Below are 27,763 nucleotides of genomic sequence, written 5' to 3'. Positions count from 1 at the left end.
TCAGGCGGTGTGGTTATTTTTGTGCTGCCTGTTTGTTACCCTAGCACCAGTCTTGTCAGGGATTTCTGTTGTAAATATACCGTTTGATTTTGCTAGCTATTGCCCTGAGACCTCTCCAGTCCGGAAACTATATAGTCCTGCCTTGGTGACAATAACCGTGTGTTTCCTCTGAGGGGAAAAAAATGAGCTCAACCTCCTGAGAGCTTGATTTGTTTTGGACACGTGGACTCTTGGCTGTCTCGGAGGGACTGACAACAGGAAATGTGATGAAAATATACTCTTGTTTAAAACCAGTCCATTAAACGACAGCGTCATTCTTCAGTTATTAGATCACATTCAAGATGAAGCTTAACGCTGAATTTATGTAAATTAGACCTCGTATTCTAAAGAAAAGTCACGATGCTGTTTGATGCTATCCCAAAGACTCTTCTTATTGGATGATCTCTGTTGCTATGGCACCAGACATCTGATGCTGAGCGCTTCGGTCCCTCTAACATGTTGGTGCAGTAGTGGTTTCTCATCTGAGCTCTGAGCAACTGGACTGAGTCACATGTCTGGTTGTGACACAGTCAGTGGACGTGTGTGCTTTTACACATAACGTAGAAGGAAACCTGTTGACATCACCTCCTTTGTCCTTTAGATGTCCATTTTAGATTTAATTTGAAATAAGAAATAATACCCTTGAATGTTAAAAAACAACAACAACAACAACAAACAAAAAACTTAAACATACTAATATTTATCAGAAAATTGGCACTGTAGCTTGTGCATATATTAAATATTGTTCTGAAAGGGCTGAATTTTAATGCAACAATTGACTTCACCTTTTATATTTTAATTACTGACATTCTTTTGTAAAAATATATTTTTACCTTGATATTGTTTTCTTTTCTAACATTCTTGTCAACATTCTTGACCATGATGTTATTTTTTTTACCAGCAATCAAAGAATAAAACATACTTTTTTGACAATGTATGCATACACCCCAGAATATATATTTTAAAAACATCCCTAAGCAATATGTAGCACCTTGATAAACTGTTTGTAATAATCAACAAACACCAAGCAAGAATAGTTCTAGTTGGTTAATTGACCACTTTCATGGTAGATAAAGACCGAGATAATGATCCACAATGACAAGGAGACTGTTTGAAAGAAGTTGAATTGAGTCGTTTGAACCAAAGGACACTGTACAAAATGTTAATCATGGTTTTGGCAGCATCATGGGATGGGCTGGGACTGCTTAGTCAGTCAACAGTACAGATGAATTGCATTTAAAGTCTATGGAATAAACTTTAGATTTATTCTCAATTCAACAGCTTCTGCCAAGAAGTGTGGTCAAATATCAATCTAAAACTTGTCCAGGTGTTTGGTGATGCCGATAATAAGAGTGTGGTTGAAGTAAAACAACTTAAAAGGCAGAGAGCCATTTAGGGTGCATATGTGCGTATTTGAGCGTGTATGACTAATTTTGACCATGTGGATAAAAAAAAAAAAACATAATTCAATACTCCAAAGTTTTTAATGCATTCAAGCAAATTAGAAGAAATCCAGATCATGACTGTTAGACTCATAAGATTCACAACAACAAAATATATTATTCATTCTCAGTTTATTTTTTTCTTACAAATAAGATGGTCTATCAAATATTGCACAGTAAAAACCAGAAGAAGTGAAAATATAAGACACTTTAAAGGAAAAATGGCTTAAAGAATTTCCTCTCTTTGAGAGTGATACATGATCGATCAGTGTTTTTTTTTTAAACCATTTTCTCTTGTTGTGCACCCAGAGACAATCTTTGCTGAACAATAACAAAGTCTAAAACACAGATAAGTTTCACTGTCCTTTGAGGTTCAGGGTTCATTTGGCAAAAAAAAAAAAAATTGAGACCTTAATTAGCTGCAGATTAATCCAACAACGAGGAAGAACATTGCAAAACTGGTCCTTTAGAAGGCTTTGCACACATAATGCTGGTGTTTACATCCCAACGTTCAACAAGGGCGGTTTGCGGCTTAGTGAGATTTTATATAAGTCCATTTTGACACACCACATTGGTTATCAGTGCTTTCCTCACAGCTGTTTGGAGATCTGCAGTCTTTTTTTTTGCAGAAAAAGAAGCTTGAGGAGCAGCTTGGCCGGTTAAGGAGAAATCCTCTCTGTTGGAATCAGTTCAGTTTGGCACTAATGCGTATCCACTGAAGAGCCTGCCTGGTGTATTGAACAGCGTGAGCAATGCTACTGTGAAGAGTCAATGGCCCAGATAAAGTATTCAAGTAATTGAAGAATTCTGCAATGATAAAGACAAAATCAAATGTTTATATATATAAACACACTGTCTCAGAATATACTGTATATATTTACCTTTATTCTCCTTTGCGAGGTTGTCTGCCACCTCCCAGTACTCATAGCTGTACAGAACACTGTTGGTGATGTTCAGGTGGTTTGCTGCCATCTGGTGGATGCGCTGGGGTATGCTTATGAGCGACACAGAGCTGCTGCCCTCATTTGAACCCCGTCTGTGGTGTTTTGCAGTGGGTGACAGTGAGGACGGGAGTCCTGTTGTAGCCCTGGGAGTGAAAAGATACGTGAGGCAGACCGATGCCAATCAGTATAATTTCAAAGGCCAAAACAGAGGAAGCCAAGACGATTAAACATGGAAGCCTAATTATTATCCACTCACTTCCCAGAGTCCATCCAGCCGGGTGGCGTTGTAGGCACTTTGGAAGAACTCTATAATAAGACCAAAACAAAATGCATGCAGTCACACGTACCAACATTTTACTATTCTACCAAGCAGTGATGTTTGTGTCATTAGATATACCTTAAAATAGTCAAGTAGCACTTTGGAGTACTTTAGTGCATGATCTTTTTTTAAGCGAAACATCTGCCAGTAAAGGAGGGCAAGGCATCTGAAACTGTAAATACAGACAGACCGCAAAATCGTTCTCAAAATGCTCATCCTTTGTCGCAGTGACAGATGTGGCGTAAACAGAGAGGATGACAAACGCACCACAGCACTGCCAGCTGTTTGTCTTCCTGTCTCGCTCCAGGGCCAGAGTGACCTTTGAGCCTCATTGCGTACCTTAAAACACATAGGGAACAGTCAAGTGTTTTACCTTGAAATCACGTTTGTTTTGGCAAAGTTCAGTAGATGTAATTTACCGGATCAGCTCCACTGTCTCAGAATACATGGTGAAAGGAGACTTTGCCTCGAGTGGCCCCTCCTCCATCGCCTTCCCACATTCCATGAAGGACAGAGCCGCATCGACGTAGTTAACAGCTTTTCCTAGCTTGTCCACCTGAAAAAGGCAAGTAACAAAAGCAAATGAAGAAAACAACAATCAGCCATGTTCAAGAAGCATTTACTTGTCCTGTTAAGAACATAAAGTGTAAAAGCATCTATTAAAAACGTTGCATATTCAATGTTATTTCTCTATTTGCATGTTTTGTTTAAAATAAGACATAGATTATCAGGATCTGACTTTAATGGATCTACACTTAAATAATCCAAAGGTAGATGTTTTCCCCACTAACAATAAACAGACATTTCAAATAAAAGTTTGAAATGCCACAATGATTGTTATGGTGATCCTTTTTGTTACTCTAATTTGCAAGCATTGCTGCTTTGAATGGCTGATTGAAACAACTATTAAACTCTTGCACACTTTTCTAGTAAAAATAGAATTTTTTTTTAGTATTTATTTAAATTTATTGCATAATATCACAATCAAAATTTGGTATTGCACCAAATTTTAAAAACTCACCATTGCATCAGCACGGTGCTTCATCCGTTTAGCTTCATGTAAGTAGTATTCAGCATGGTGAGAACTATGAAAAAATTGAGCATACATAATTAAAACCTGATGGTGTTTTGTCACCAGTAAGTTGAACTATCTCAGTTTTATATGTGAAGTGAAAGCAGTGTGGAGGCTGATTTGAAGACTCACATTTCTTGGCTTGGTACGGACCCTCTGTGACCAGCTGGTCCCCAGCTGGACTCGGGTGGTGGTTGATGCTGCCTTGATACTTTTACACACTCCACCTCAGTCTTAGGCTGCACATAAAATGGCAAAATAAGTCCTAATGTTGCAAGGAGAAGAGTTGTTTAAACAAAGGTTTATGTGCCAAGATGTCACCTTTACATCTGCATCTCTGCTCTTGTCTTTGCTCTTCTGTGCACGGGACTGCTGCTGTTCGGTAGTTGTCTTTGTTTTGGAGACAGGTTTGGTGGGCTCAGGACTCTGGGGCAGTGGAGACAAGGGAGACAAGGGAGACGCTGGCCTCTTGCTGTCCAAGAACTCCTCCAGGTATCTTCAAGGAAACATATCCACAGATTCCTTTGAAACCCAAAATTATACATGGCAAAAAAAGGCAGTAGAAAACTTATTCAAGGTGCAACTGGCAGATAAGTTTGATATTTGTATTTGTTCTGTGTACTTCTTCCATTTCTAATATCACCTGGGGCAACTTCCCAAATGGCCAATACTGTCATGAATTGGTGGATGAGGTGGTGAGGCAGACGCTGTAGACCCAGGTACGGAGTAAAAATGGTGGTTTTAATGCACAGAGTTACAAACAAAAATCCAACACAGTCCAAAAACCGAGGCAGCACTGCTGAGCGGAATCCAGGGCTCAACGCAGGTAGCAACAAGGCATACGAATGGACTAGACGCCAAATGAGACGAGGACCCGACAGAGACGCAGAGACACAGGTGACACTAAATACACACGGGGTAATTAGGGAACGAGAAACACCTGGGAAACAATCAAGGGGAAGACAGGACAACACGAAGACTCGAGGACACAGAAAACTCTAATTAAATACACAGAAAACACAGAACATGACAAATACCAAAAATCATCACTGCCTCTACTACCCTTAACACACAGTATAGGGTGCTATTCCACATATTCAAACCCACCTGGGATGTTGAGAAAACTCAGTTTTACTCTCATCTGACTAATGAACCTGGTTCCAGTTAAAGCAGAGTTCAATGGACTCCCCACATTAATGGTTGTGATGGACGGAAATGACTCTCTCCTGCCATGCCTCCAATAACCAGTTGATATATAGATGGTTCAGTGGTATGTAGCGTAAACTAGAAGTGCCTAGAAGTGCTTTTAATGGCGTAAGGTGTTATTACCCATTGTGCACTGTCTCAGTAATGATGTTCTCAGCTGGTAATGATGAAGGTTCTTTCTGCCCTGGTGCCTCGTTTAGATAAAGAAGACTCCTCTTGGTTTCTCTTTGACCTATGCCATTCTCTAGCTGGTGACAAAACAACAAAGAACAAGTAGACATAAAACATTTCTGTGTCAAATTAATGTGTAGAAAATACTCTTGGTTTACTGTCTCAAGATAAAAGTGAAACATCTGTTTTCTACCTTGCGTTTCCTTTTGCCATCTGTAACGGAAGTCTCAGGGTCATAAACGTGTTTCATAGCCTCTTTAGATTTTTCCTTCATCAATGAAGATGATTTGGAAGGGGATAGTTTTTTACCAGTGGAATCTGTAGGACTGTCCGGGACTCTCTTGAGAAGACAGAGGTCTATCTGCACCACCAGATTTCTTAGCCCCCGTTGGGCAGTGGAAGGAGTTTTTTCTCCTCGTCCAAATGGTACTAGTGTGTAGAGCCTTTGCTTTGACTCACTTTGCTGCCTCCTCTCACATGGATTATCTGAACTGGGTCGTCTGGGGTGTACTGACTTAGGCCTGGTAGTGTCAGGTCTGCTTGCAGCTTGGTTCCCTGTCTTGGTGACTCTCCTGTGAAAAGTGGACTCAGCTGAAACCTTGGTGATAGAGCCAAGACATTCAGATTCAGAGTCTGAGTTGGAGGGGGTTGTAGAAGATGATGATGATAATGAGGAGGAGGAGGAGTTGAAGGATGGTCTCTGGGGAGGTGGGGAGTGTGTGGATAATAGGGGTAATTGGTCTCTGATTACTTCTCTCGTCTCCTCACATCTTCTTCCCTTTTTTGTCCTGCCTTGACAGTCTAAAGTCTCTCGAAGGTGGTGTTGTTTGTCGTTAGAAGACACTTGTCTGACCGCTTTCCATTCTTCCTTTGCCTGCTCCCCCTTCTTTCTATTTTCTCCTCTTGCTGTGTTCTTTCTCCCACCTTGCTGTTCTGTTGCTCTTTCCTCCTCTTCCTCCTCTTCTTCTGGCAAACTTTGGATCCAGGGACGTCTTAGTAACTGCTCCTCCGCCAGCCTTCTGTCTTCCTTTCGTTCTAGCTTCCCTAGTTGTTGTTCATGATGATGTCTATCCTCCTTGCTTTCATGTAGTCTCCTCTCTGCTTGGATCAGATGATGTTTTCTCTGAACTACTTCCTGTTCCTTAGACTGAGGTTTCCTTTGTGAAGTTTTGGCATGGTTTGGATGCGTGGGGTTTGAGTTTGTAGCCTCCCACAGCTTTGTCCAGTGTATAAGGTTAGAGAAGGGTCCAGAGGTTGACCCAGTAACAGAATTTCTAGTAGCTTTACTGGCAGATGTAGAATGAGTACTGGGAGCTGTGTTGGTTTCACAGCCAGTGGGCACTATGTGCTTTGTTCTTTTGGGGCTTTGTTGTGAAGGTTGTTGAAATGGTGGCTGTGGCTTGGATTTGGATTGGTTGCCTTGAATTTGATCAAAATGTGTTGGATTTTTAGTTTTGGGGGTGTTGGAAAACTGTTTAGTTCTTGGATATGAAGTAGACTTGTGTGTAGATTTTTGATTGGGATTTAGTTGGGAATTTAACCTGTTGGACCCTAAGGGGGTATAAATAAATTTCTGCCTGACAAAAACACACAAAAGTAAATCACTTATAGCCTCAGAGCTATTAGATTTAAGAAGAAACTTTTGGTACCTCTGTAAAGGTAAGATGTCATAGAATGGTTTTCTGGTGTCAGCACCATTGTAGCTTTGACCCTGCCTGAAATATTAGGGACAAAATACAAAATATTTTGCATTTTTTGAACCTCGCCAAAATTTTCTTTGAAATAAACATTGCAAAACACTACCAAAATATTATTTATAGCACAAAAAAGTAGTACAGACTTTTAAATCTAAATGTTGTGTAAAAGTATACCAAATTTGGACTCAATCAGATGAATCATATTCATTTTAGAATGGTATTAGTGAGAAATTTCTTAGGCGGAGAGGCCATTTTGGCACATTTATCCAAAAATGTGCCAAATGTGCCAAATGTGTTTATTACATCAATACTGGGGGTTTGTTAAAATTAAATAGCTTATTACCATCTAATGACACTTTCTACATATAATATAACCATTGGTCATGACATTTACCCCATTTATATGCAAAATGTACCATTGTGCACAGTATAATATGTATAATAATGATGAACTAAAAGCTCTTTCTTTGACTCCAAATAGAAAACTTTTATTGAAACAAGGTAAAACAGTCAAAAATACTTTTTGAAGTAATTTCCAAGAACAAATAAACAATTTTGCAATTTTTTTGGCATAATGGACATCTTACCTCAAAGAAGATGAAGAATCATGAGAGGTGGGGGGAGGTTCAGCTCCATCTGAGCTTGATGGTTCGGCTTCCACTTGACTATAAATAAAAATAAAGTATTTGAAGAATTAGAGGTTTATTACAAAGTAATGAACCAAAGTAAACATGAAATCCTTACTAGTAAAATAAAACATATTTTAGTAAAACATAAATAAACAAATAACCACATGGTTTTACTTCCTGCCGTTATTACAAGCATATAATCAAATAAATAAATAAATAAATAAATAAATAGAACCAAAACATCAAATATTTGTTGTGAAATTGCGGGGGGGAAACTTACAGATCACCGAGATCAAGTCTGTCAGCTGTCTGTCAGCTGTGTCCGGCTCTCAGGGGGTCTCTCCTCTCCGGCTCTCTCCTCTTCCTCCTCCTCCGAATCCCACTAGCTATAAGAAGAGTTTTCCAGCTCCACATCGCTCCGAAATATTTCTTACAGCGCCTCCACATCTGACATCTTCCTCTGCGCCATTGCAGTTGAGCTAATTTTTGCTAGAGTTAGCTCCGCTCGTAGCAAATCGAAAAACCGTTGTTCTTTCGCAGAACGCACAAGTGAAATGAGAATTCTCGCTGTACACACCTTATTTGAATGCTTCGAACTACGCCCATCGACACCTATCCCGAAAAGAACCATTCACTGAGCGCATTTGAATAGCGCACGCAGTACGCACAGAGAGCGCACAGATAACGCACGCGTTTAGATCGTGTTCCGGAAAATACGTCATGATTTTGCATAGCCGACATTTTGTGCCAAGCTCTGAGAGTCTTTCCACTGTCTCGTGAAGACACAAAATGGTCGTGATGATCAGCGGATCCGGTGTTTTCCGGGCAGTTGCGTCATCGCCCGAAGACCTTTAAATCTCATCAGCGGTTTTTAAATAGCTCTAAAATCTTAACATTTTGGGCAAAACCTTTATGCGGAATAGTTTTTGAAAGATTAAAGCCTCTTTTAGCGGATAATAATAATAAAAAAAAATTAAAGGCACGTAAAGCCCTTGTTTACAGAGCGAGCCGAGGTCAGGTGACAGCTGGACCCACCGGTGGGTCCGTCGGGTTCTAGAGCCTCCAAAATCTTTCAACTTGCTTTGGCTTTGGACTTGGTCTTGTGTGTGATGATTCTTAGACTTGAGCTGAAAAGAAGGTTGAAGATGAACGTTACTTGGGGGCTTACTCTTTAAACTGGTGCCAAGCAATGGTGCAATCCATGGTCTTATTTTAGTCCTGTGGGGGGTAGATGTTAGAATAGAATGTGACTGGTTCTGGTTCTGACCCCCATGATAGTGAAAACCCCTTGATGGAGTGGGTAAGGTGGGGCTAGGACTTCTTGGGAGATGGTTAGGTATAGGACTTGGGCTTCGACTGGTCCTTGGGGTACCACAAGGACTGGGGCAAACACTTAGAACTGGACTTGGAGGTGGACTATTTTGTGGACTAGAGGTAGGACTTGGACAGGTGCTGGGGAATGGGCTGGGACTTGGGCAGTAGCTGTAACCGGGGCTGGGAACTGGGCTGTTATCGTTACTGTAACTGAACTGTGGACTTGGAATGGGGGTTTGGCTCGGGCTATACTCCTGATTGCTGTCCCATGACCTGGCTGGTGAGGGGGCTCTCTGACTTAGGGGAGAGGCCTCGGGTTCTGCAATAGCCTGAGGCAAATCTTGATCAGTCCTGGCAGATTTTTTCTTTGATCTTTTCAGCCATTTATCTAACTGCCACTGGGTAGTGGAACGATGATCAACCTTAAGAAAACAAAAAAGAGAGAGACCAAAGGACACATGATTATTTTATATAAATCTTTGATAACAATGAGGTTGATGCACAAAGTAATGTTGAATCAAGAACCAAAGGTCCTGATTTGGACATTTCTTGCTAAAATGAAACCCATTCAAAACTCAGGCCAAATCCATATGAACCCAGATATTTTGCAAGGCATAGATTTTCAACAACCGTTGCGCAACAAAGTTAAGTTTTTGGTGACAAAAACTGATATTTAAAACTAACAAAACAAACAAACAAAAAATAAATAAAAGAATTATTTTCAAAGTGGATATTTAAAAAATATCCATTGGTGGTGCTTTGCACTGGGTATCTGTACAACAACAAAGAGCCACATTTTACACATGGACCTTCTGACTTTTTCTGCTTGATACCACAATAGCAGTGAATCTGCTTTTAGGGTTTTATCAGATTCACTTTGTCTTTTATGTTTCAAACATGCATAAATGAAAAGGAATAATAAGAGAAAAGGGTAATAATTGGCGAAACAATACACTGCTGTTTCGGTGATATCTTTAGCCTAGCAGTGTTTAGCAAAGCTCGGAATCTTTAGAATTTTAAATAGTTAATGTTGACTATACTGCCATCTGCTGATAGAGCAGAAGTATTACCCATCGATCCATCCATTTTCTGTTCACCCTTTGTCCCTAATGGGGTTGGGAGGGGTGCCGGTGCCTATCTCCAGCTACGTTCTGGGCGAGAGGAGGGGTCACCCTGGACAGGTCGCCAGTCTGTCACAGAGACATACAGGACAAACAACCATGCACACACACACTCACACCTAGGGAGAATTTAGAGAGACCAATTAACCTAACAGTCATGTTTTTGGGAGGAAGTCGGAGTACCCGGAGAGAACCCACGCATGCACAGGGAGCACATGCAAACTCCATGCAGTTCCATGCAGAATCGAACCCAGGACCTTCTTGCTGCAAGGCAACAGTGCTACCAACTGCGCCACTGTGCAGCCCCAGAAGTATTACCTCTGTTTTAATTTTAGAAATGGTTTGCTACGCAGAATCAACTTTTTTGAGCTGCATATCATGCCATAATGTTATTCCCTCATCAAAAACATGCCCAGTGTGTTGCTTTGAACTATTTGTGCATGTTTGAGAAATTTTTTAATCTACCATGGCAGTCATTCAGGGGTGCCTACTGCCTATTTGCTTGCTCATACAATGTGCCACCTATTTACACAAAACTCCATCTTTCATCTAAAATTCCCAGTCGAGCTCCTGTCCCACAATGCATCCCTCTCCCACCCAGCTTCTTCAGACTAGCGGCAGCAGCAATCCACTGGGTGGAACTGCGTGTCTGATGAACTTATCACTACAAACTACTTGTCAGTCCAACACTCCTAAGAACAGTTGTGAACAATGCTTCACTGAGAAACATTGTTGTGATGAGGTCCAAAAGGGAGTGTCAGAAAGGTTAGGAGATTCTTAAAGACACAGAAGCCAATTTCAAGGCATCAGATGCAGACATGATGTGAATGAAGTAAAATTTCTTTAAAGTTATTTTATATAAAGCATTTTCACAACAACTAAATGCAACATTTTTATTTGACTAGGGTATACAATGGCTTAAGGTGCCTGGAAAACCATTTAATCTAACATAAAATTAGATGTTAGAAAATTATTTATTTACAAAATTGGAGGAAAAATATCTGTTCAGAAACGTATCCAAAGTACCCTGCTATTGTCCACATTTAGCAACAACATGTTCCTATATTTTCTGTTGATGTGTATTACATACACACTTAATAAATTTCCTTGACAAATTAACACATTCTGTATGTGGAAAAAAACAAAACATTTAAGGTAACATTAAACTTCACAGATATAGTATTTCAGATTACATTTTAGTGCCACAGGTGTGTAAATGTGTATTTAAATTCTTTGATTTTTTCATGCACTTCTGTGATATTTATTGAAATATGCTGAAATAATATTTGTAATAAACCAACGTGACTGTCACACAACTTTGAAAAAGTTGAGAAAAATATCTCAAGAAAAAAAATATAGCAAATAGCAATTTAATCTTTTCCGGAATTAAAGAGAAACGTCTTGAACTCTAATTAACCAATCACAAGCATAATGTTTGTCTAAAAAACATAAAACAGAAAATGTACTTCTTATCAGTAGCCTGTATATTACATGCACTCACAGATGCAGTGCACTCACTCTGTGCTTCCAGAATAACTACACTCCTGTTTAGTCATGTCAATAAATTCCTTAATCTTATGTGTAAAACTGTTTTGAAAAGCATAAAACCTTTGAGGTAAACAAAAGTTTTTACTCTAATTAAAAAAACCAAAGAGTACTCACAGCCTGAGAGCAAGCTTCTTTTTCTTTTACGCGTTCAGTTTTTCGGTCTAACCAGAAGAGCTAAATTAAACCTCGACTCCTTAAGTCAAACAGTGACCCCCACGCCCTCCACCTCTACCTCCACCTCCTCCCCTCATACCTCGCTCTCTTTTCAGAGAAGACACTGCATCTCTTGTACCGTCTCAACTGCCCTCCCTCCCCTTTTTTTTTTCTTGCTACCTGAAACTCTGGGTTTGCTGCTTCCATAACTGCTGCCCCCATTTTTTTTTTTCTGAAGGAGACACTCAAACACTCCATCTAAATGAAAACCACATGGTGCACCCCCTCCACCCCACCTCACCCCAACAAACACCCTCCCTCACTCTGTAGGGGCCCAGAATAGCATGTTCAGTAATACAGTCTGCAATGTCACACAGGGCCCTCCATTCATAACAGAGAAGCAGGTTTGCCCCTTCACTGCATACATAGCACACATGTCAACCACCACAATGCCCTGCACCTCCAAACGCTCTGCACATAATCTCTTAGGTCCATAAAACTTATCTGCAGTACATTCTTCCATGCACTTTGTTTAACACATGTCAGCATAAACTCGGCTCTTGATGACTTTCACCCCCTATGGCTTTCCTCCAAGACTCACCGTTGACATGACAGTGAGGGGCTAATTTCCACAGTTGCCCCTCAACCCCCCAGTTACAGGCATTCCTCATTGCTCTGTCCCTCCCCACACCTGCTGTGGACCGCATCGAGCCCCCCCACCCCTCACCTCACCCCATCTGTGGAGACTTCATCTTTAGGCACATAAACTCAGAAGGAGATCTACATGTACTATTAAATAAATAAATGAGCTGAATCAAATCGGGCGGCAGCTGTATTTCTTACCTCCTTGTTGTTGGACAGTGGCCGCGCGCTTGCAGGCGACAGAGGATCTGGGTGAAGTTCTGGACTCGGGCTGTGAGAACGAAGGCTGCTGCTGCCCGACTCTGCAGAGTCTGAGTCCGAGGATTCTGAGCTGGAATGTCTCACCCTCCTGCCATGTGTGTGCGCTCGCTGCGCCGACAGGCTGTCAGTCAAACCGGGTACAAACATCAGAGACGGCTCAACGGAGGCACCGAGCCAAGTGGAGCGGTGTTACACATGCAGTAAAACTGATTCCTAAAACCAAAATACCAATAGAGATCATTGAAAGAGAAATCAGTGGGAGTACCTGTGTCTGTCCCAGGAAGCTGACTCATGAATGGCCTTTGGGGACACAAAAACAGAAATTGATCATCCACTGCAGCAGCATAAAAAAAAAAACTAGCAGAAGAATGGCAACTATCAGGGTTAAAAACATTTTAGGCGTGCTTGAAGACTGAAAAGGCTGAGATTGACCTACCCTCTGAGTGTCATCTTCATCACTACTTATCTTCAGGTCATCAGCAAGCATTCTGCGAATGTACATTCAGAAACCTGAGCTGTTTAGCTTTTAAAGCTCCATAAAATACTGCAGTGAACTCATGCAAGGAAAATTTCTTTATAAAAAAATAAAAACAAGAAAATATATAATAAAAGCTAAAGGGACATAAACTGGGATGATTTTACTTGTATGAAACAGCCTAACTGATGTTGCCCTCCACCCTTATTGTCACTCCTGGTATAGCTGGTACATCTTTGCATGATCTCAGGATCAGATTTCTGTATGTTCGCCTATGTTTTCTTATCAGCCTTGAGGTGAAAAATCTGAGGTTTAATATAAGAATGAAAGAATGTGGATCTTGTGACTACTGAACCTTTTCTGTGCTTATTTGGCCTTATTCTTTGCATCATTATCCTGTTGAAATACCAACTGATGACTCATTTATAGTTTTCTGGCAGAAATCATCACTTTTCTTAACAAATTCCCTGTTAATTTAAAGAGTCCGCGGTTCCATGCACTCTAACAAGATTTAATAATGTTTCCAGAGCCTTTGGAAGACAAACAGATTCACAGCATCACAGATTATCCCAAAACGGAGGGTGAGCTGCTTCTTCAAATGGTGATCATGTGTATCAGAACACCAAAGTCACTTTGTTGGTCTCTTGTGAAATCAAATATTTCCATTATTATTTAAATTGGTTGACATCTTGAGCAACAGGGCTCCTACACATGTTTCAGGAAGAACTACCAGAAACAAATTTCAAGGGTTCTGATATTGTAAAATGATTTTACAATTATTTTAGAATATAAAGTACAATGACTTTATGACTGATATTTCAGCAGTTGGCAGGTTTAAATATGGAAGAAAGGAAAGAAGAAGAAAAAGACAAAATGAAGCAAAAAGATAAATGTATTTTTTGTCTGAAAATACAAATATTTTATCATGCTTTTTTTCTCAAAGTAATCCCTAAATACTAAAAGCTAAATGTAAGCTCCATACTTTTTCAAAGTGCATAGAAAATAACGCTCAAGAAATCATTTTTAAATTTCAATTACAAACAATAGTTCTGTTTAACACCAGCGGGCAATGGCATGCCAATAAATGTGGAAGTTGCTGACTACCACAAGATTTTAGCTAATATTTTTCAATTGTGGTTTTAGAATTCATTACAGACTAAAAGACTACAGATTAGCAGAGCATCTTGTAATGATCTCTTGAACATAGGTAAGGCTTAAATAAGCAAATAATGCCAATGTCTGACAGTTTAGGGGGGGAAAAGAATCTGTTTCATAACAAAGCTTGTAAAATAATGTGAGGCATGCAGTTGGCTCCCACCCCCTGAACATGTGTTTCAGATTAAAAGCAGGATGTAAAAAGTTAACAAACAGGAGCACATCGGTCTTCACTGACAACTTTCAGGAATGTAAAGTAACCCTTGACCCAAACTGCTGCCTGAAACACGGTTAGCCTGCTTAACGTAACGTATCCAATTTCACATGTGTTCTTCCCTCTTGATCAATTTGCCTGGTAGCTGTTCGAATGATAAAGATCATAAATTTGTTTTAAAGAGGTTACACAGACAAACAAATCAAATGAGTGGCCATTCCTGCATGTGCCACAGCAGCGGTTTACGGGACGTGACCCGAGCCGGATCACGTTTCTTCAAGCCCGACTTACGATTTGTGAGGTGCCACGTAAGGATGACGAGCCATTCGCTGTTGAGTGTCCCCACGGCCTGACAACAAAGAGAGAAAGCATTAAAAGAGATCTGCTTGGGAATCACACAAAGACGCAAATTTGTCAGTCAGTCAATTCATACTTTGCCTTTGTTGGGTGGCTGGATGCCTTGCATCCTGGGGAAAAAAAGGAAAAATAAAAATACAGTATTAATCTTTAAAAAAAATCTTTATTAATACAATAGAACCTCTGCTTATCTGCAGATACACTCTGAGAACATCACATTTCACCCTCAAGGTAAAGTAAACATGAGGTGCGGGCTTGTGGGATTTGAATTTTGTTTTTCAAACTGGAAGAATTGCTCATTTGTTAACACAGTGTTACTAAATATGGAGGACTCAAGTAAATTGTTTATTTCACATCTGTAGTTAGGTGGCCACTTCCCTACACTCCAAACGTGTGTCCTGTTTGGTACCTCGAAGAATCAAAATGGCTTTCTATTCTGTAAAGCTGAAGTCAGAGGCTTACATGGAGTGATCACGATCAATAATATCAGATCAATCTGATAACCATCCATGTCATCAGAAATAGTAGACCTGATTTGAACTGGTTAGTCTCTTGAGCATTGCCCAGAAGTTTGATATTAGTCTGTTTCTTTCAAAAAACAGTTTAAATGTTTGCTGGAGATCATTGTCTCTCTAAGTCCAAACATCTGACAGAAAGTGTCACCCCTAAGTGGAAGGAAATTGGTTGGTGTTCAAATAAATCCCACGAAACCAGTCAGGCTAAAGCCTTTCATAAACAGGAAGCTGATAAAGACCCAAACAGACCCTAGATGTAATAATTTAATCAAGTTTCCTCTAAGCTCATTAAAACAATGAGCTTAAAATGTTTTCATTCCCTCCCCCGCCTAAAAAAATAGAGTTTAACAAACCAAACCTCATAAAACCACATGTAGTTCCCTTTTAATTAGACAAACAGAGAAACACACACACACCTTAGGGTTGTAGAGGATTCGCTGGGTCTGTTCCCCCCCCAAGGCTTGCTGGGAAGGCCAGGACTGAGTCATGTCCTGCTCATGAAAATAGGAGTGAGGTTAAAGGTGACTGGGGAATCATAACAAAGGAAAGCACACTGAACTTAGGGACAACTTTCTCCTCCCTTTCACATGCACACGCAGCAGAGATCAACATCTGACTCTCATTCATGGCCCTGCTCCTCCCCTGATGATTCTTGATGGAGACAAGTGTTCACTTTAGGGTTGGGTTCAGGTTGAAAGATGTGAATTACATGCTTGAAGTGGTTGTGATCAGTGACTATGCAAAAAAAGAAAAAAGGAAACCCCTCATGCTGCGATCACTTGATCATGTAGCTCCGTTTCTGGAAACATAAACTAGTCACAAACTGATGGGTAGAAGCTGCTTCTTATAAGCATGAAAGAAGTTAAATCTGTCTGTATTTATCAAGAAGAATGAAGGTATTGCAGGACAATAGCATATGTGGACTGTTAAAAGTCCACATATGCTTTTAACACAAACCTGTGAGCCCCCATGCAAAATTTATGTAAAGCATTTCAGTTAGAAATTATCAGCTTCCAGAGCAACATTTAGAGATTCAAGACTCTTGCAAGCCGCTTACAGCTGCAGACAGTTTGACAAAAATAAAGGAAGAAAATTCACTCTGCAGATTTGAACTATTTTGGAGAGTGAGAGGGGGAACTCACTCTAAAAATCATCCCCCCTGCAGCGGTGCATTGAGACAGGAAACACATCTGGTATCTGCGCACAGTATTTTTTTGTGAAGAGGTATGTCAACCGTTATAACCACATAAAAGGAGTTTATTTGTGACAGAGCTCACTCACAAAACAAGGAAAACAATGCTTATTGGTTGAGGCATTTTGAATGCAAACATATGGCTTCAATCAGAAGAATTGCTTGTATTTAATCTCAGCCCACACACACGTATATAAATTTATATATCTACATATGTCTATATGTAGATATACTGTATATAGTGGAATTTGCTACCACACAGCTACCACACAAAACATCAGCGACTAATTTTGTGCTACTCACTTATTTTTTAAAATTTCATTTTAAACCTTTTAGTTATTTTTCTTTTGATTTTTGGGACTTTGGTTTTGGTTTGTTTTATTTGGGAAATTTTCACTCTGCTTTCCATGTTCAGTTCATTCATTAGTTTTAAGATTCCTTCTGCTTTTGTTTCTGAAGTTTATAAGCATTTTTTGTGTTTTTATGATGTACAGCGCCTAGAACTGCCTTGTTACTGAAATGTGCTACACAAATAAACTAATAAACTTGATTGATCAATTGATTGATTTATATTCTGCTCTGCACTGCAGTTTCTACAATTATTCTCTGTAGATACTCCTGTTTTATTTTGAAAACCTCTGTTGCTTCTGTCTCTTTGTCACTTTTTTGGTAGGGATCTCAATTATTTCTTATGATGGTTGGTTTGTATACTTCTCTGGTCTCTGTTTCCTTGTTTACCTAGTTTACTGTATACCAGATCTATCAGTCAGTTTCTCCCAGTTCTTCAGTTCAACTTCAGTTGAACTGAAGTTGAACAGTACTTTGTTGTCCCTCACAGTTCCTTACAGCAAGGAACTGTGAGGGACATGTTGCTATTAATCAATGACTTGTTCCTAGATCAACAATCACTTCTCCAGCCTAAATCTCTCCTCAGGTAGTATACGTGTGTCAGAGCCTCACATTGTGACACCGGCTTGTCCCCTTGTGGTTCTACTGCTTTTTTTATATATGCTTTTTTGTGACTCGGGGTTTTAAACTTTCACCATTTAATTTGTAAAGAAGTGTATTTTCATCTGCTTGGCTCCTCTTTGCATTTGGGTTTTTCACTTCACCATTATATTGCATGTTTTCCTATGAAGCAATCTGTTCAATTAAATTAGAAGGGCATACAAATGGGCTCAGTTTGGGGATTTTTCCCAAGCAATCAAAACATTTCTTCAACTCCAAGGGGAGTTTGAAGTGAGGGCATTGGAGGCCTGAAATATCCTCAGTATTTGGTGAACCTGGCCAATTTCTCAGTCTCCTCTCCCCCTCTCCACTCATAACAATTTACCCCTGAGGGGGAGTGTTTCCTCTCTGTGCTCATCCTTTTCACTTCATTATCTCCCCTTCCTCAGTCACCAAGGACACAGCACCAACCCTCGTCTCTTTCCTCCTCCAACAACAAAAACGTATCCCAGGTGGAACATCATGTGTTGCCGTCTTCCTGCTCTTTCCCACCCCATTCCCTCCGTTTACCATGGTATCTTTGCCATTTATTCTCTTAAGTTCATTCAAGCAGAGGGAGAGAGAAACGTACAGGTGCACCTCAATAAATTGCAGCTAATGTTATATGTATTTATCGCACTCGAGGTAATGTTTCTAAAGCATTCAAAAACATTGTTATTAGGGTTAATGAAAACATAAAATTCAGTTTGTCATTTGAAAATTACATAAAACCCAGAAATTCACAAATGTTACAGGCTGTAAAATCAAGGGGAAGACTGCTGGTTTGAAAGTTGTCCTTCAGACAGTTACTGAAACCTGCCACAGTGATCCATATCAATGGAGAGTTGGGGAAGATTCAGAAATCACGGACTGAAGCTGGAGTCAGGGTTTTACGAGCCATAACAGAAAGACGTACCCAAGATATGGGCTACAAATGTCGCACTCGTGGAGTTAAGCCACTCTTGAACTAAAAATGAGGGATGCAGTCTGCCTGGGCCACGAGGATAAAGAACAGGACTGTTGCGTAGTGGTCCTTTGTCATTTTTTCAGGTGAAAATAAATCTAGCATTTAATTTATGACTCCAGGTTCAGGAGCGGAGAGGTTCAGAATCAATTGGACATATTGTAAATTGACAGAATTTTGAATGATATTCTAGTTTATCGTGTTGTGCCTCTATTTGTGTAAAGAAACCTATGGCAGTTTAAATATAAGTTTAAAAGAAATAAATGAGACTCATTTAATTGATCATCTACAGAGAATAGTCACTTTTTATGTTATTGAAATTAATTTATTGTTGTTTGTCACTATGCATATGTACAATAAGATTAAAGATCTTAACACATCTGTAAAATGAATGAGTAGAAACACTACTTTCTCAGATCTCAGCTAAAGGAAGATTCAGTCGATTAACTGATGCATAAAATCATGCTAAGTTGCTGCTTGGGTTTCCTTCTCTAAGCAGCTGGATCGTCCGTTGAGTCAATTTTCAAATGACTGAACGCTTGCGACATTAAAAACGAATGCAAGTGAGGGAACTCGCAAAGCGCAAAATAAACTTCAAATGTGACCTGATTCATTTAGAGACAAAACTGCTGTCATTATAAAACAAATTGTTCATATTATGTGTTATTTATTTGCTCCTTACCTCGAGAATATCTTTGGCACAGCACTTGTGTTGGCTTCTTTTTCCCTGCACAAACCAAAGAGTGGAGAACTTTTTTTAAAGAAGCAGTGTACCTTAAAAAAAACATTAAAGACAGACACTGACAGTGACAGGTAGCCTTGTGAACCACAGAGTAACTTTAGATGCAAATTTCAAATGCAGAACACAATAACGCATGACATGCTGATCAACAAACAGAGAGTATATCAGACACAATAGATAGAAAAGCTGATCAGTTATCATCAATCGTTGCTCACCATCTGATCTTGAAAAAGCTATCATCCAGACAGTCATAAAAACCCTTTACCTTCGCGCCTTTTTTATCTGCTGCATTCAAAACCCACTGTAACACTTTACTGTAACTCTAACAGCTTCACGCACACGCACACACACACACACACACCCACCCACCCCTACACACACACACACACACACGCACACACGCCTACACACCCCCACACACAGTAACTGTGAGTCTCTCTGAACCTCGTCGATGACTCATATCTTAGTAATCACAGCTGCAGGATGATCAGCCGGATACTGACACTGAGCAAAGCTACTTTCGGTTTCAACATCCAACATCTCATGGTAAAATCCCTTTCTGAGCAACTGAACTCACAGGTGAGGATCAGAGGAAAATGCAAGAACCATACAGTACAAACATGTTACTGTAATCACTGCCAGTCTGTGTTACTACAGCAGGTTTACGCTAATTAACAAATAATGCTTTCCCCTTTTTCTTGTAGACATTTTGAGTCTTTTTATTTTGGCATGATCCACATCTAAAGCATCATAAAGCTCTTTGGAGTCTTTGAACTTGAAAAAGCCTGATACAAATAGTTATTTAATATTTACCATCTACTGTCATACTTGCACCAGGTAGCTGAGTGTTTAACTGATCAAAGTTTTTGACTAGAATATATTGTTCACAACTATTGAACATTTTCATATTCTGTCACATTTCTGTTTTTTTTTTTATTTAAATTTCGTGCGACCAACACAAAGTGGAATGTTGCATTCATCTGCAACCATTTGCTTTCAGAAGTCACCTAGTTAGTAAATGGAGTCCACCTGTTTGTGGTTTAATGTCAGCATAAATCAGGCTGTTTGGTGAAGGCTTGTTAGAGAAGATAAGTGGACAAACAGCACCGTCAGGACCAAACAAAACACATAAATCCACATCTCAAACGTGAGAATGTGTCACTTTTCCAACAATTAGTTGTGTGCTCTATAAATCTGGGCTTTATGAATGAGCGGCACAAAGTAAACCAGTAGTCATTAGCAGAAAACGTGCGGAAGAAGGCGCTACGAATGTATAAGATAAAAATGTAGCCTTATGGCTTATGTAAAAATTCTGCATGGAGAAAAATTTATACAACTACAATAGGCCCACCCCAGTGGTGAAACATGGCGGTGGTCACATCATGCTGTGGGAATGCATTTTTTGGTGTTCCTGGAAAGCACCAACACCCGGAGACTGAAAACAAATGGTGCCGTAGTTTCAACATTTTCATTTGTAAAGAATGGAAAGTGATTTATAATTTTCCCTAGACTCAGTTCTGCACTATGTTGCTCTCTCATCTTAACTACCAATAAAATACACTGTGGTTAAGTTTTAAGAGTTATGGAAGCTTGTGCAATTTACTTTATGTATGTTATATAACTATGCAAATTTTGGAGCATTTTTTGGGCCTTGGGCACTAATTATAATACGTAATTACAGACAGTCTAGATTTCAGCTTCCTGTGGTTCTGCACACTAAATTAAATTTTGTCCCTCTTCACATTTCTTTTAGTTTTAGCCTCATTAACACACAAAACATTCACTGGCACAAGTGCTGCAGGCTACAACTCTGGTGCAATACCCAAGTGAGTTAACCTCCATACCCCCAGGACCCAAACAAACCACAACCCATCATAACACCTGCAACAATACAGCCACCACCAACTGTTGCATTCTTAAAGTATTTCCAATTACTAAAGTTATGCTTATTAATTGCAGCATCACAATCTCAAAGTAATACATCTATTAAAGCAGAAAATGTTAAACCTTATAAGCTAATCGCGTATATTAGGAGAAAAAGTTTATTAAGTCATCTTCTGCATCTCTTCACTAAATTTAAACGTACTCAAATTTCAAGGATTCGGATGAAGCTGGTTCCGCCCATTTAAAGTCCAACCACTGAAGCATACTCCACATTTAAGAAGTTCACACAGACCATATTTAATGTAACTTGTCTCTAAGCTTCAGTCCCGGCTCTCACCTGAGAATATGCGTATCGGAGCAAAAGGCAGACAATGGAAAGTTTCCCTTTGCCACCGAGGACAGTAGGCATGGTTCCTGGATGTTCAGTGTCCTCCTCCGGTGTCCATATCAGTGAGGACGCGCGTCAGTGACCTGACTTCGCACGCCGCTCTCTCTCTCTCCGTCGCTCTCTCTCTTTCTCTCTCCCTCAGTGTCCGTGGGCGCTCCTTCCCCTCCATGTGACGGACGGACACAGACGGGGGATGTAGGCGGGTCGGAAACGTCACAGATGACGGAGCATTACGCGAGGGGATCACGACTCGCTGGCTGTAGGCATCGCCAGTGCTTAATTGTCAGTGAACGGTGAGGGTATCACGGCAGGCATACCGATGATATAAAGATGATTTATTAGACGTACAGTTTCACCCTTGAGGTCTACTGAGATGATGTCTTTTAGGGTTATGAGGGTACAGAAAGCTGTAAAAAACAAACAAACATTCCCCAAGTTGAGATTTACTGCCTTTTGTCAATGACAAGGTATAATAATAATTTTGAAAAACTGTCAATTATGTTTCTGTCCTGACACTGAGACACATAAATATTTGTTTACATTTCAAAGCAAGGTAATCTGATCAGATGCAGTCTCCTGCAAAATCAAGCCTTTTCCCATTTTGTCAACATATTGGGATTTTAAGTGATAAACCAACATAAAGTAGCAAACTTGTTCATGCTGTATGAGATGTTCAGAGCTTTGGATGATTGATTTGAACTTCTCCATAACTTTCTCCCCAACCTGCCTGCTGTGTTCCTTTCATCTTTGTGATTTTCTAATAAACCTCTAGTCCATTAAAGCTGAATTTATACTGAAATTAAACTGCAAACATGCAGGCTTCTTAAAGAAAATGTTCTCCTTGAATTTTATTTAAGGATATCAGCCTAAACAGGTCTAACCAGAATTGCAAGACACACTTTTAAGAAGAAAACACAGTCTTTCACATTAGCAGGTAAAACTTTGTTCTAATGATATGTTTTGTTTTTATCAAACATATAAGATGTGAAACAATTGTTTCACATCTCAGTGCAACAATTGTTCTTTTAATCATGTATTAAGGAGCGCCTATACTGTCACAAAATGCATTTAAAAAACTGAGACTTAAGATGTGGTTTATCTTATCAGAAAATGCAGATGTGATCATCTCTCTTCCAGACATCTTGTCATTGCTTCATGTCTGGCCCATCAGTTACTCTGCTAAATGCAGTCAGGCCTGTGAAGCGGCTCGGAGCTGTGCAGGCTTTAATTTGTCATCTTAAAATGCGAGCTGTCTCCCTGAGTCAGACGTGATGCAAGAGAGAGAGAGAAGCAAAGTCTTATGGTGACTGATACATTAGAGCTTTGATTTACGAACATTGGCTGGCACCTTTATATTTCTTACTGATTAAACCTTGAATTTGGTTATGGCTGCAGCTAACAGAGAGTTCAGTCAGAGTCAACATCCTCCTCCACACAGTAGCACCCCTGGTTACAGACCCATGGTGACAGAACCTCACAGGCCTGGCAGCATCCCTCGACACCGCCTGCTTCAAACATATAGCCTCAGGAGTCATCGCTCCTACCAACACTCACGTTTCTTTTTGTTGTTTCGTACACATATGCTGAAATGTTAAACAGGGAAGAGAGCTCCATTGTGCCTGAGTTACGTTTGAACTGTGTCAGGTTTGTTTTTTTTTTACAAATCCAGGAATGCAGATTTTGGCCTAAATAGACAACAATGGTCCATTTTCTAGCAGAGCATCTGTTATAAGAAGCTTATACCCCTAAAATTAGCACAATAGTTTAAATCTATAGGAAACAGTTAGCTGATTACCAGACAACTATTACTATGAAGATGTGACCAACGGTATGCATCTCACAAGATGATAAATGATGATGTAGTTTCGCCTGAGCCACAGGTAGTAATGACTCTCTACAGGCGCCTGGCTGCCCTCATATCTGTAGAGTGGTTCAGATGAGTTTGTCAACCTGTCAGCAGTCAGTGAATACACGAGGCACAGCAAGTGCTCCATCTAGTGGCCATTGTGAGAAGAAACACTTTTCGCTGCACAGGCAAGAAACAGATCTTAGGAGGGGAGATGAATTGCTTTCTGACACACAAATCACACAATTGTGAAATAAACTACAGTGTGTGTGTTTTTTTTCTTAAGCTGTTGTCCTATTTCAGGAGATTTAATCTGTTCCCATAAAAAACACACAATCACATTTTATTTGTATAGCACCTTTCAGCAACAAGGCATTTCAAAGTGCTTTACATCTTAAAGGCTCAAAATCACAAAGTCATAGAACACACGGTCGACAACATTACATTTTGCCATCATTACACATCAGATTGTTGGTTAATGTTTCATGATTATGTTTCAAAAGCAACTCTAAACAGCTGGGTTTTTAGTCTGGATTTAAAGGAACTCAGGGTTTCAGCTGTTTTGCAGTTTTTCTGAAAGTTTGTTCAAGATTTGTGGTGCATAGAAGCTGAATGCTGCTACTCCATGTTTGGTTCTGGTTCTGGGGATGCAGAGCAGACCAGAACCAGAAGACCTGAGAGGTCTGGAAGGTTGCTACAACAACAGATCTTTAATGTATTGTGGTGCTAAGCCGTTCAATGACTGACATGGACCAATTAGACAGCACCTGTAGGAAAGTTCAGCCTGGGAACATGAGACTTTTTTCCAGAAATAACTGTTTTTAGCAATCTGGTGTAGTGTTAAATTGCCTAACAGTTGCCTACTTTAAAATAAATGTAACTGAAACACCTTTTTATTTATTTTTGCTTTAATTTTTTTTAAAATTTGATCAAAGTTACAAGCGTTTCATTCCTCGTCACTAATATAAACTTGAGGTGTTTGCTAAATGCTATTGGGACTTCAAGTGGACTGTGACCTGGTCAGACAACACTAATACTAAGATGTCTGTCTGTCTGTCTGTCTGTCTGTCTGTCTGTCTGTCTGTCTGTCTGTCTGTCTGTCTGTATGTATGTATGTATGTATGTATGTATGTATGTATGTATGTATGTATGTATGTATGTATGTATGTAAAGCATGGCTCTGTGGGAAAAGCACCGCATGTCCATTGTTAAGTAAGGTGGAGGATCTGTGATGCAGTGGGCCCCATTTTTTTCCTAAAGGCTCTGAAAATGGTGTTAATATGAATTAATTGAGATTGTCAATTTTTTTGAATTATATTTTAAGTAAGAATCTGGTTGTCTCTACCAGACAACTCAAAAAGGGTAATCCCTGGGTACTTCAATACAATAATGATCCAAATCTGGATCATTATTGTGAGGTGAGGTTTTCTGAATCAGGTTACTGTGTGACTGACGACCTGTCTGAGCTCGGGGAAGTGAGAGGGGCTCACAGCAGCGTGGGAATTCTGGCTGTTTTTAGAGAACCGGCTCTTTTGGCTCGGATCACTAAAAAGAGTCAGCTCTTTCGGCTCTTTCAGCTCCAAAGCGGCTCTTCTGATTTTTTCTTTTTTTGTTCCTTAATTTATTATCCAACAGAAAAAATTCTGCAAAATGAATAAGAGTTCATCGTCGGAAATGACTTTTCTTCTGGGTCAGCGTAAAGTGAAATGTGCATTTTGAGTTTTGAAATACCATGAGATTTTTATTTGGCTTTTGATGGTTACGTTTACAGATTTACCTGTGGAAAATGGATGGAACGAGAACTTTTAATTCAGAAATCTTCCCATTTTGTCTGAAACTTGTGTTTGTATTGAACCGGCAATCAGAAAACATGCTTCATGATAGTTTACTGCTCTAAAGTAATGGGTTTTAAATGTTTTCTTCTCTGAAAAACAATAAATCTCAGGCTCTGAAAGGAGTGAAGGGATTATTTAGATCCACTAGGGGGCGGCCTGAACTATTTTACACTAAAGACTGAGCCTGAAAGAGAATTAAAAACAACCATAGTTACTGTTTTAATATAATGTAGAAAATATGTGACATTAGTTACACACAGAAAATGTACATTTTAACACTATTTGTGTTAAAGTTGTCCAGGATGTTTAACGTTGTCCCCAGGTTTTTATTTTATCTCCAGCGCTTAACATTGTCCTTGATGTTTAAGGTTAAGGTTAAATTGTCATTATTGCTATACTGTATCTGGAATGTTTTACTTTATCTCCAATGTTTAACGCAACAGAAAACTTTTGCGTTAAATATATGACATCTGATTGCCTGTTTTTAAAGACCTGTTTGAAATAAATCAAACATTTGAGTAAGCCAGAAGCACTTAAGTGCTGCGATAATTGTTTGTGTGCTAGAAATTAGTTAAGGTGGAAAATTTTGTTTGTGCCAGGTTATTTATTTTGGAGCAGGTCAAAGATAATCCAGTGCTGTGACGGCTGTTAATTAATGGAGAGGCTCATTGTTGCTCTCATATCTTGTCTGTCAACAGTAATCCTTAATAAAGAAACCCGTAAAACAACAGATAATTACTTGTGTGGTAAATAGAACATGTTGGTAGCGATATTATGGGAGATACTAAAACTAATATCGGTATAATATTAAGCATATCCTATAATTTCAGTTGTACAGTGACCTGCGCAATCCGGTGGACACATTGTGGTTACGCTGCATTTGCTAACAGACTGCCACAAAACGTATTAAAAAAAGAGATTAGTGCAAACATCTGCGAGTGCTTTTCATTTTAAACCGATAGGATATGATGAAGGAAGTGATATTTTTGTGTTTTTGTCGTGTATATAAATTGTTCCAGTGCTATGCTAAGCATAACTCCCAAGCGTCCACTCCAGTCTCGTCAGTCAAAGAATGTTACCCAATTATAATAGTTAACATTAACACAGCCTGCTGTTGTTTTTGTTTTGTAAACATCACGGAAGACGTTTTAGACGCGTAGCACCGACAGATAGACATAGCTATCTATCTGTGCTACGGTAGGAAAATCTGACGAGGTAGCACAGATAGTCAGAACACCGGCTTACCCCTGGATATAAGTGAAATAATCTGCAAATGGAACAAGTATTTTTTTCCATCAATATTAAGGAATTATATTTACTTAAAACAAGCTCTTGTTGAAAAGCTACTTGTTAGTTTTGTCTCATTTCAAGTGTAATAATAAGATATTTGCATTAGAATCGACACCAGAAATACTTGGCAAGATTTTGTGTTTTTGCAGTGCCTCACTTTTGAACTAATGTCTGACCAACAAAACGGCGCTTAGAGCAGACAGCGACCCACAGCCTGCGGCGTGTCTGTAATAAACGGATAAAAGAGCAGGACATGCAAAAGCCGCCTATTCACGGGGAGCTGAAGCGGTCCAACAACTGGTTGGACTGGCTTGTCCTCTCTCGGCTGTGATGTCACCATCCAATAGATGAGCGGCTGCGATGCGCATATGTATGCGGTCCGCTGCCTCAGCGCATCACAGCGAGCCGCAGCTGACAGCTTTTCCAGGTTAGTCGGGCTAGAAACGGAGCATTCAAGGAGAGAGAACAAGACCAGCTAAATTTAAAAACAAGCAGCCGTCATCATCCGCATCCAGCCTAGATACAGAGGGTTTCTCTTTGCCTTCTTTCTCATAGGCCCCCCTCACCTACTGCATCTTTTTTTTCTCTCTTTTTTAAAAGGAATAATGACGTTGATGATATTCTAACGCACAGATGACAGCATAACCAGGGCGGTGAGCTGTCAAACACCCCACTGCAGCCTCTTTGTTGAGAAGGATCTGTAGCAACAGTCTCTGGACATGAATTCGGCGGAACAGACGGTTACGTGGTTGATCACGCTCGGGGTGCTGGAGTCGCCGAAGAAGACCATCTCGGATCCTGAAGCCTTCCTGCAGAGCTCCCTAAAGGATGGGGTGGTTCTCTGTAAGCTGCTGGAGCGGCTCAGCCCGGGCTCCACGGAGAACGTAAGCGCAACACATCCCCTCTTCCTCCTCCTCTGTTTAACCCAGGCAGCCGCCCGGCCTGTCAAGCCGTCGGCGCGTCTGTCCACGTCCGTGACACCGACGCGGCGGTTTGTTGTCTGGCCTCTCTTTTTGTCCAATGATCCATGAGAGAATTTCTTTTGTAGGTCACGGCGGCTCTTGTTATTGTCTACCGTAGCAGCTTGCGCATATGTTGCCCGTGTCAGCGTGTAAAAACAGAAAGGCGCTCGTCTGCTGCCTATTGATCTGCCATAAATAAGGCTGCTTCGCGTTTATTAATATTACCAGGAAGTATTAAATCTAATAGCCGCTTTATGGTGTTTTCCATGAAAGCCGCCGACTGAAAATGCAAATGCATTTGATAACCCCGGCTGTGACCGTCCAAATAATACCATATATGGTTTGCATGTCATGTTGGTACACATTCTGTAGGCCTGTGGGGATCAGTGAGGGGATGAG

At 40.0% G+C, this 27,763-nt stretch overlaps 2 protein-coding genes and 1 long non-coding RNA gene across 5 annotated transcripts in view; 1 reads left to right on the top strand and 2 right to left on the bottom strand.

The window, feature by feature from the left end:
• Positions 1-1,596: 1,596 nt before the first annotated feature.
• aff3 (AF4/FMR2 family, member 3) lies at positions 1,597-21,974 on the bottom strand. Of its 2 annotated transcripts, none has more exons than XM_032567657.1 (20): positions 21,381-21,974; positions 19,100-19,144; positions 15,691-15,765; positions 14,836-14,869; positions 14,694-14,751; positions 12,995-13,046; positions 12,824-12,858; positions 12,499-12,679; positions 8,578-9,255; positions 5,387-6,733; positions 5,146-5,270; positions 4,144-4,312; positions 3,949-4,055; positions 3,766-3,829; positions 3,164-3,300; positions 3,012-3,083; positions 2,823-2,916; positions 2,682-2,731; positions 2,363-2,568; positions 1,597-2,288 (listed from the first exon to the last, which is right to left on the bottom strand). In XM_032567657.1, the coding sequence occupies exons 1-20, from the start codon at positions 21,450-21,452 to the stop codon at positions 2,167-2,169; spliced, it is 3,723 nt and encodes a 1,240-aa protein (XP_032423548.1). In that variant the 5' UTR covers positions 21,453-21,974; the 3' UTR covers positions 1,597-2,166. The 2 variants fall into 2 exon arrangements, with proteins under 2 accessions (XP_032423548.1, XP_032423546.1); XM_032567655.1 differs by having other exon boundaries at positions 4,138-4,312; positions 21,381-21,971.
• LOC116723085 (uncharacterized) lies at positions 7,190-8,151 on the bottom strand. The gene is made up of 2 exons (XR_004339901.1): positions 7,800-8,151; positions 7,190-7,555 (listed from the first exon to the last, which is right to left on the bottom strand). It is a non-coding gene; the product is annotated as an uncharacterized LOC116723085 (long non-coding RNA).
• Positions 21,975-26,628: 4,654 nt separating the features above from the next.
• Positions 26,629-27,763, top strand: part of arhgef7a (Rho guanine nucleotide exchange factor (GEF) 7a) — a 36,107-nt gene continuing 34,972 nt past the window's right edge. The window contains exons 1-2 of one of the 2 annotated variants that reach the window (XM_032567707.1): positions 26,645-26,829; positions 27,003-27,286. In XM_032567707.1, the coding sequence (XP_032423598.1) occupies positions 27,122-27,286 (165 nt within the window). In that variant the 5' untranslated portion in view covers positions 26,645-26,829; positions 27,003-27,121. Of the gene's footprint in view, positions 27,287-27,763 lie in introns of both variants that reach the window. The other variant, XM_032567708.1, reaches the window with a different exon arrangement.

Source organism: Xiphophorus hellerii, chromosome 7 (genome assembly GCF_003331165.1).
Source record: "Xiphophorus hellerii strain 12219 chromosome 7, Xiphophorus_hellerii-4.1, whole genome shotgun sequence".
Taxonomy (NCBI): domain Eukaryota; kingdom Metazoa; phylum Chordata; class Actinopteri; order Cyprinodontiformes; family Poeciliidae; genus Xiphophorus; species Xiphophorus hellerii.
Note: the sequence above shows the minus strand (reverse complement) of the source record. Positions and strands in the feature narration are given on the sequence as shown.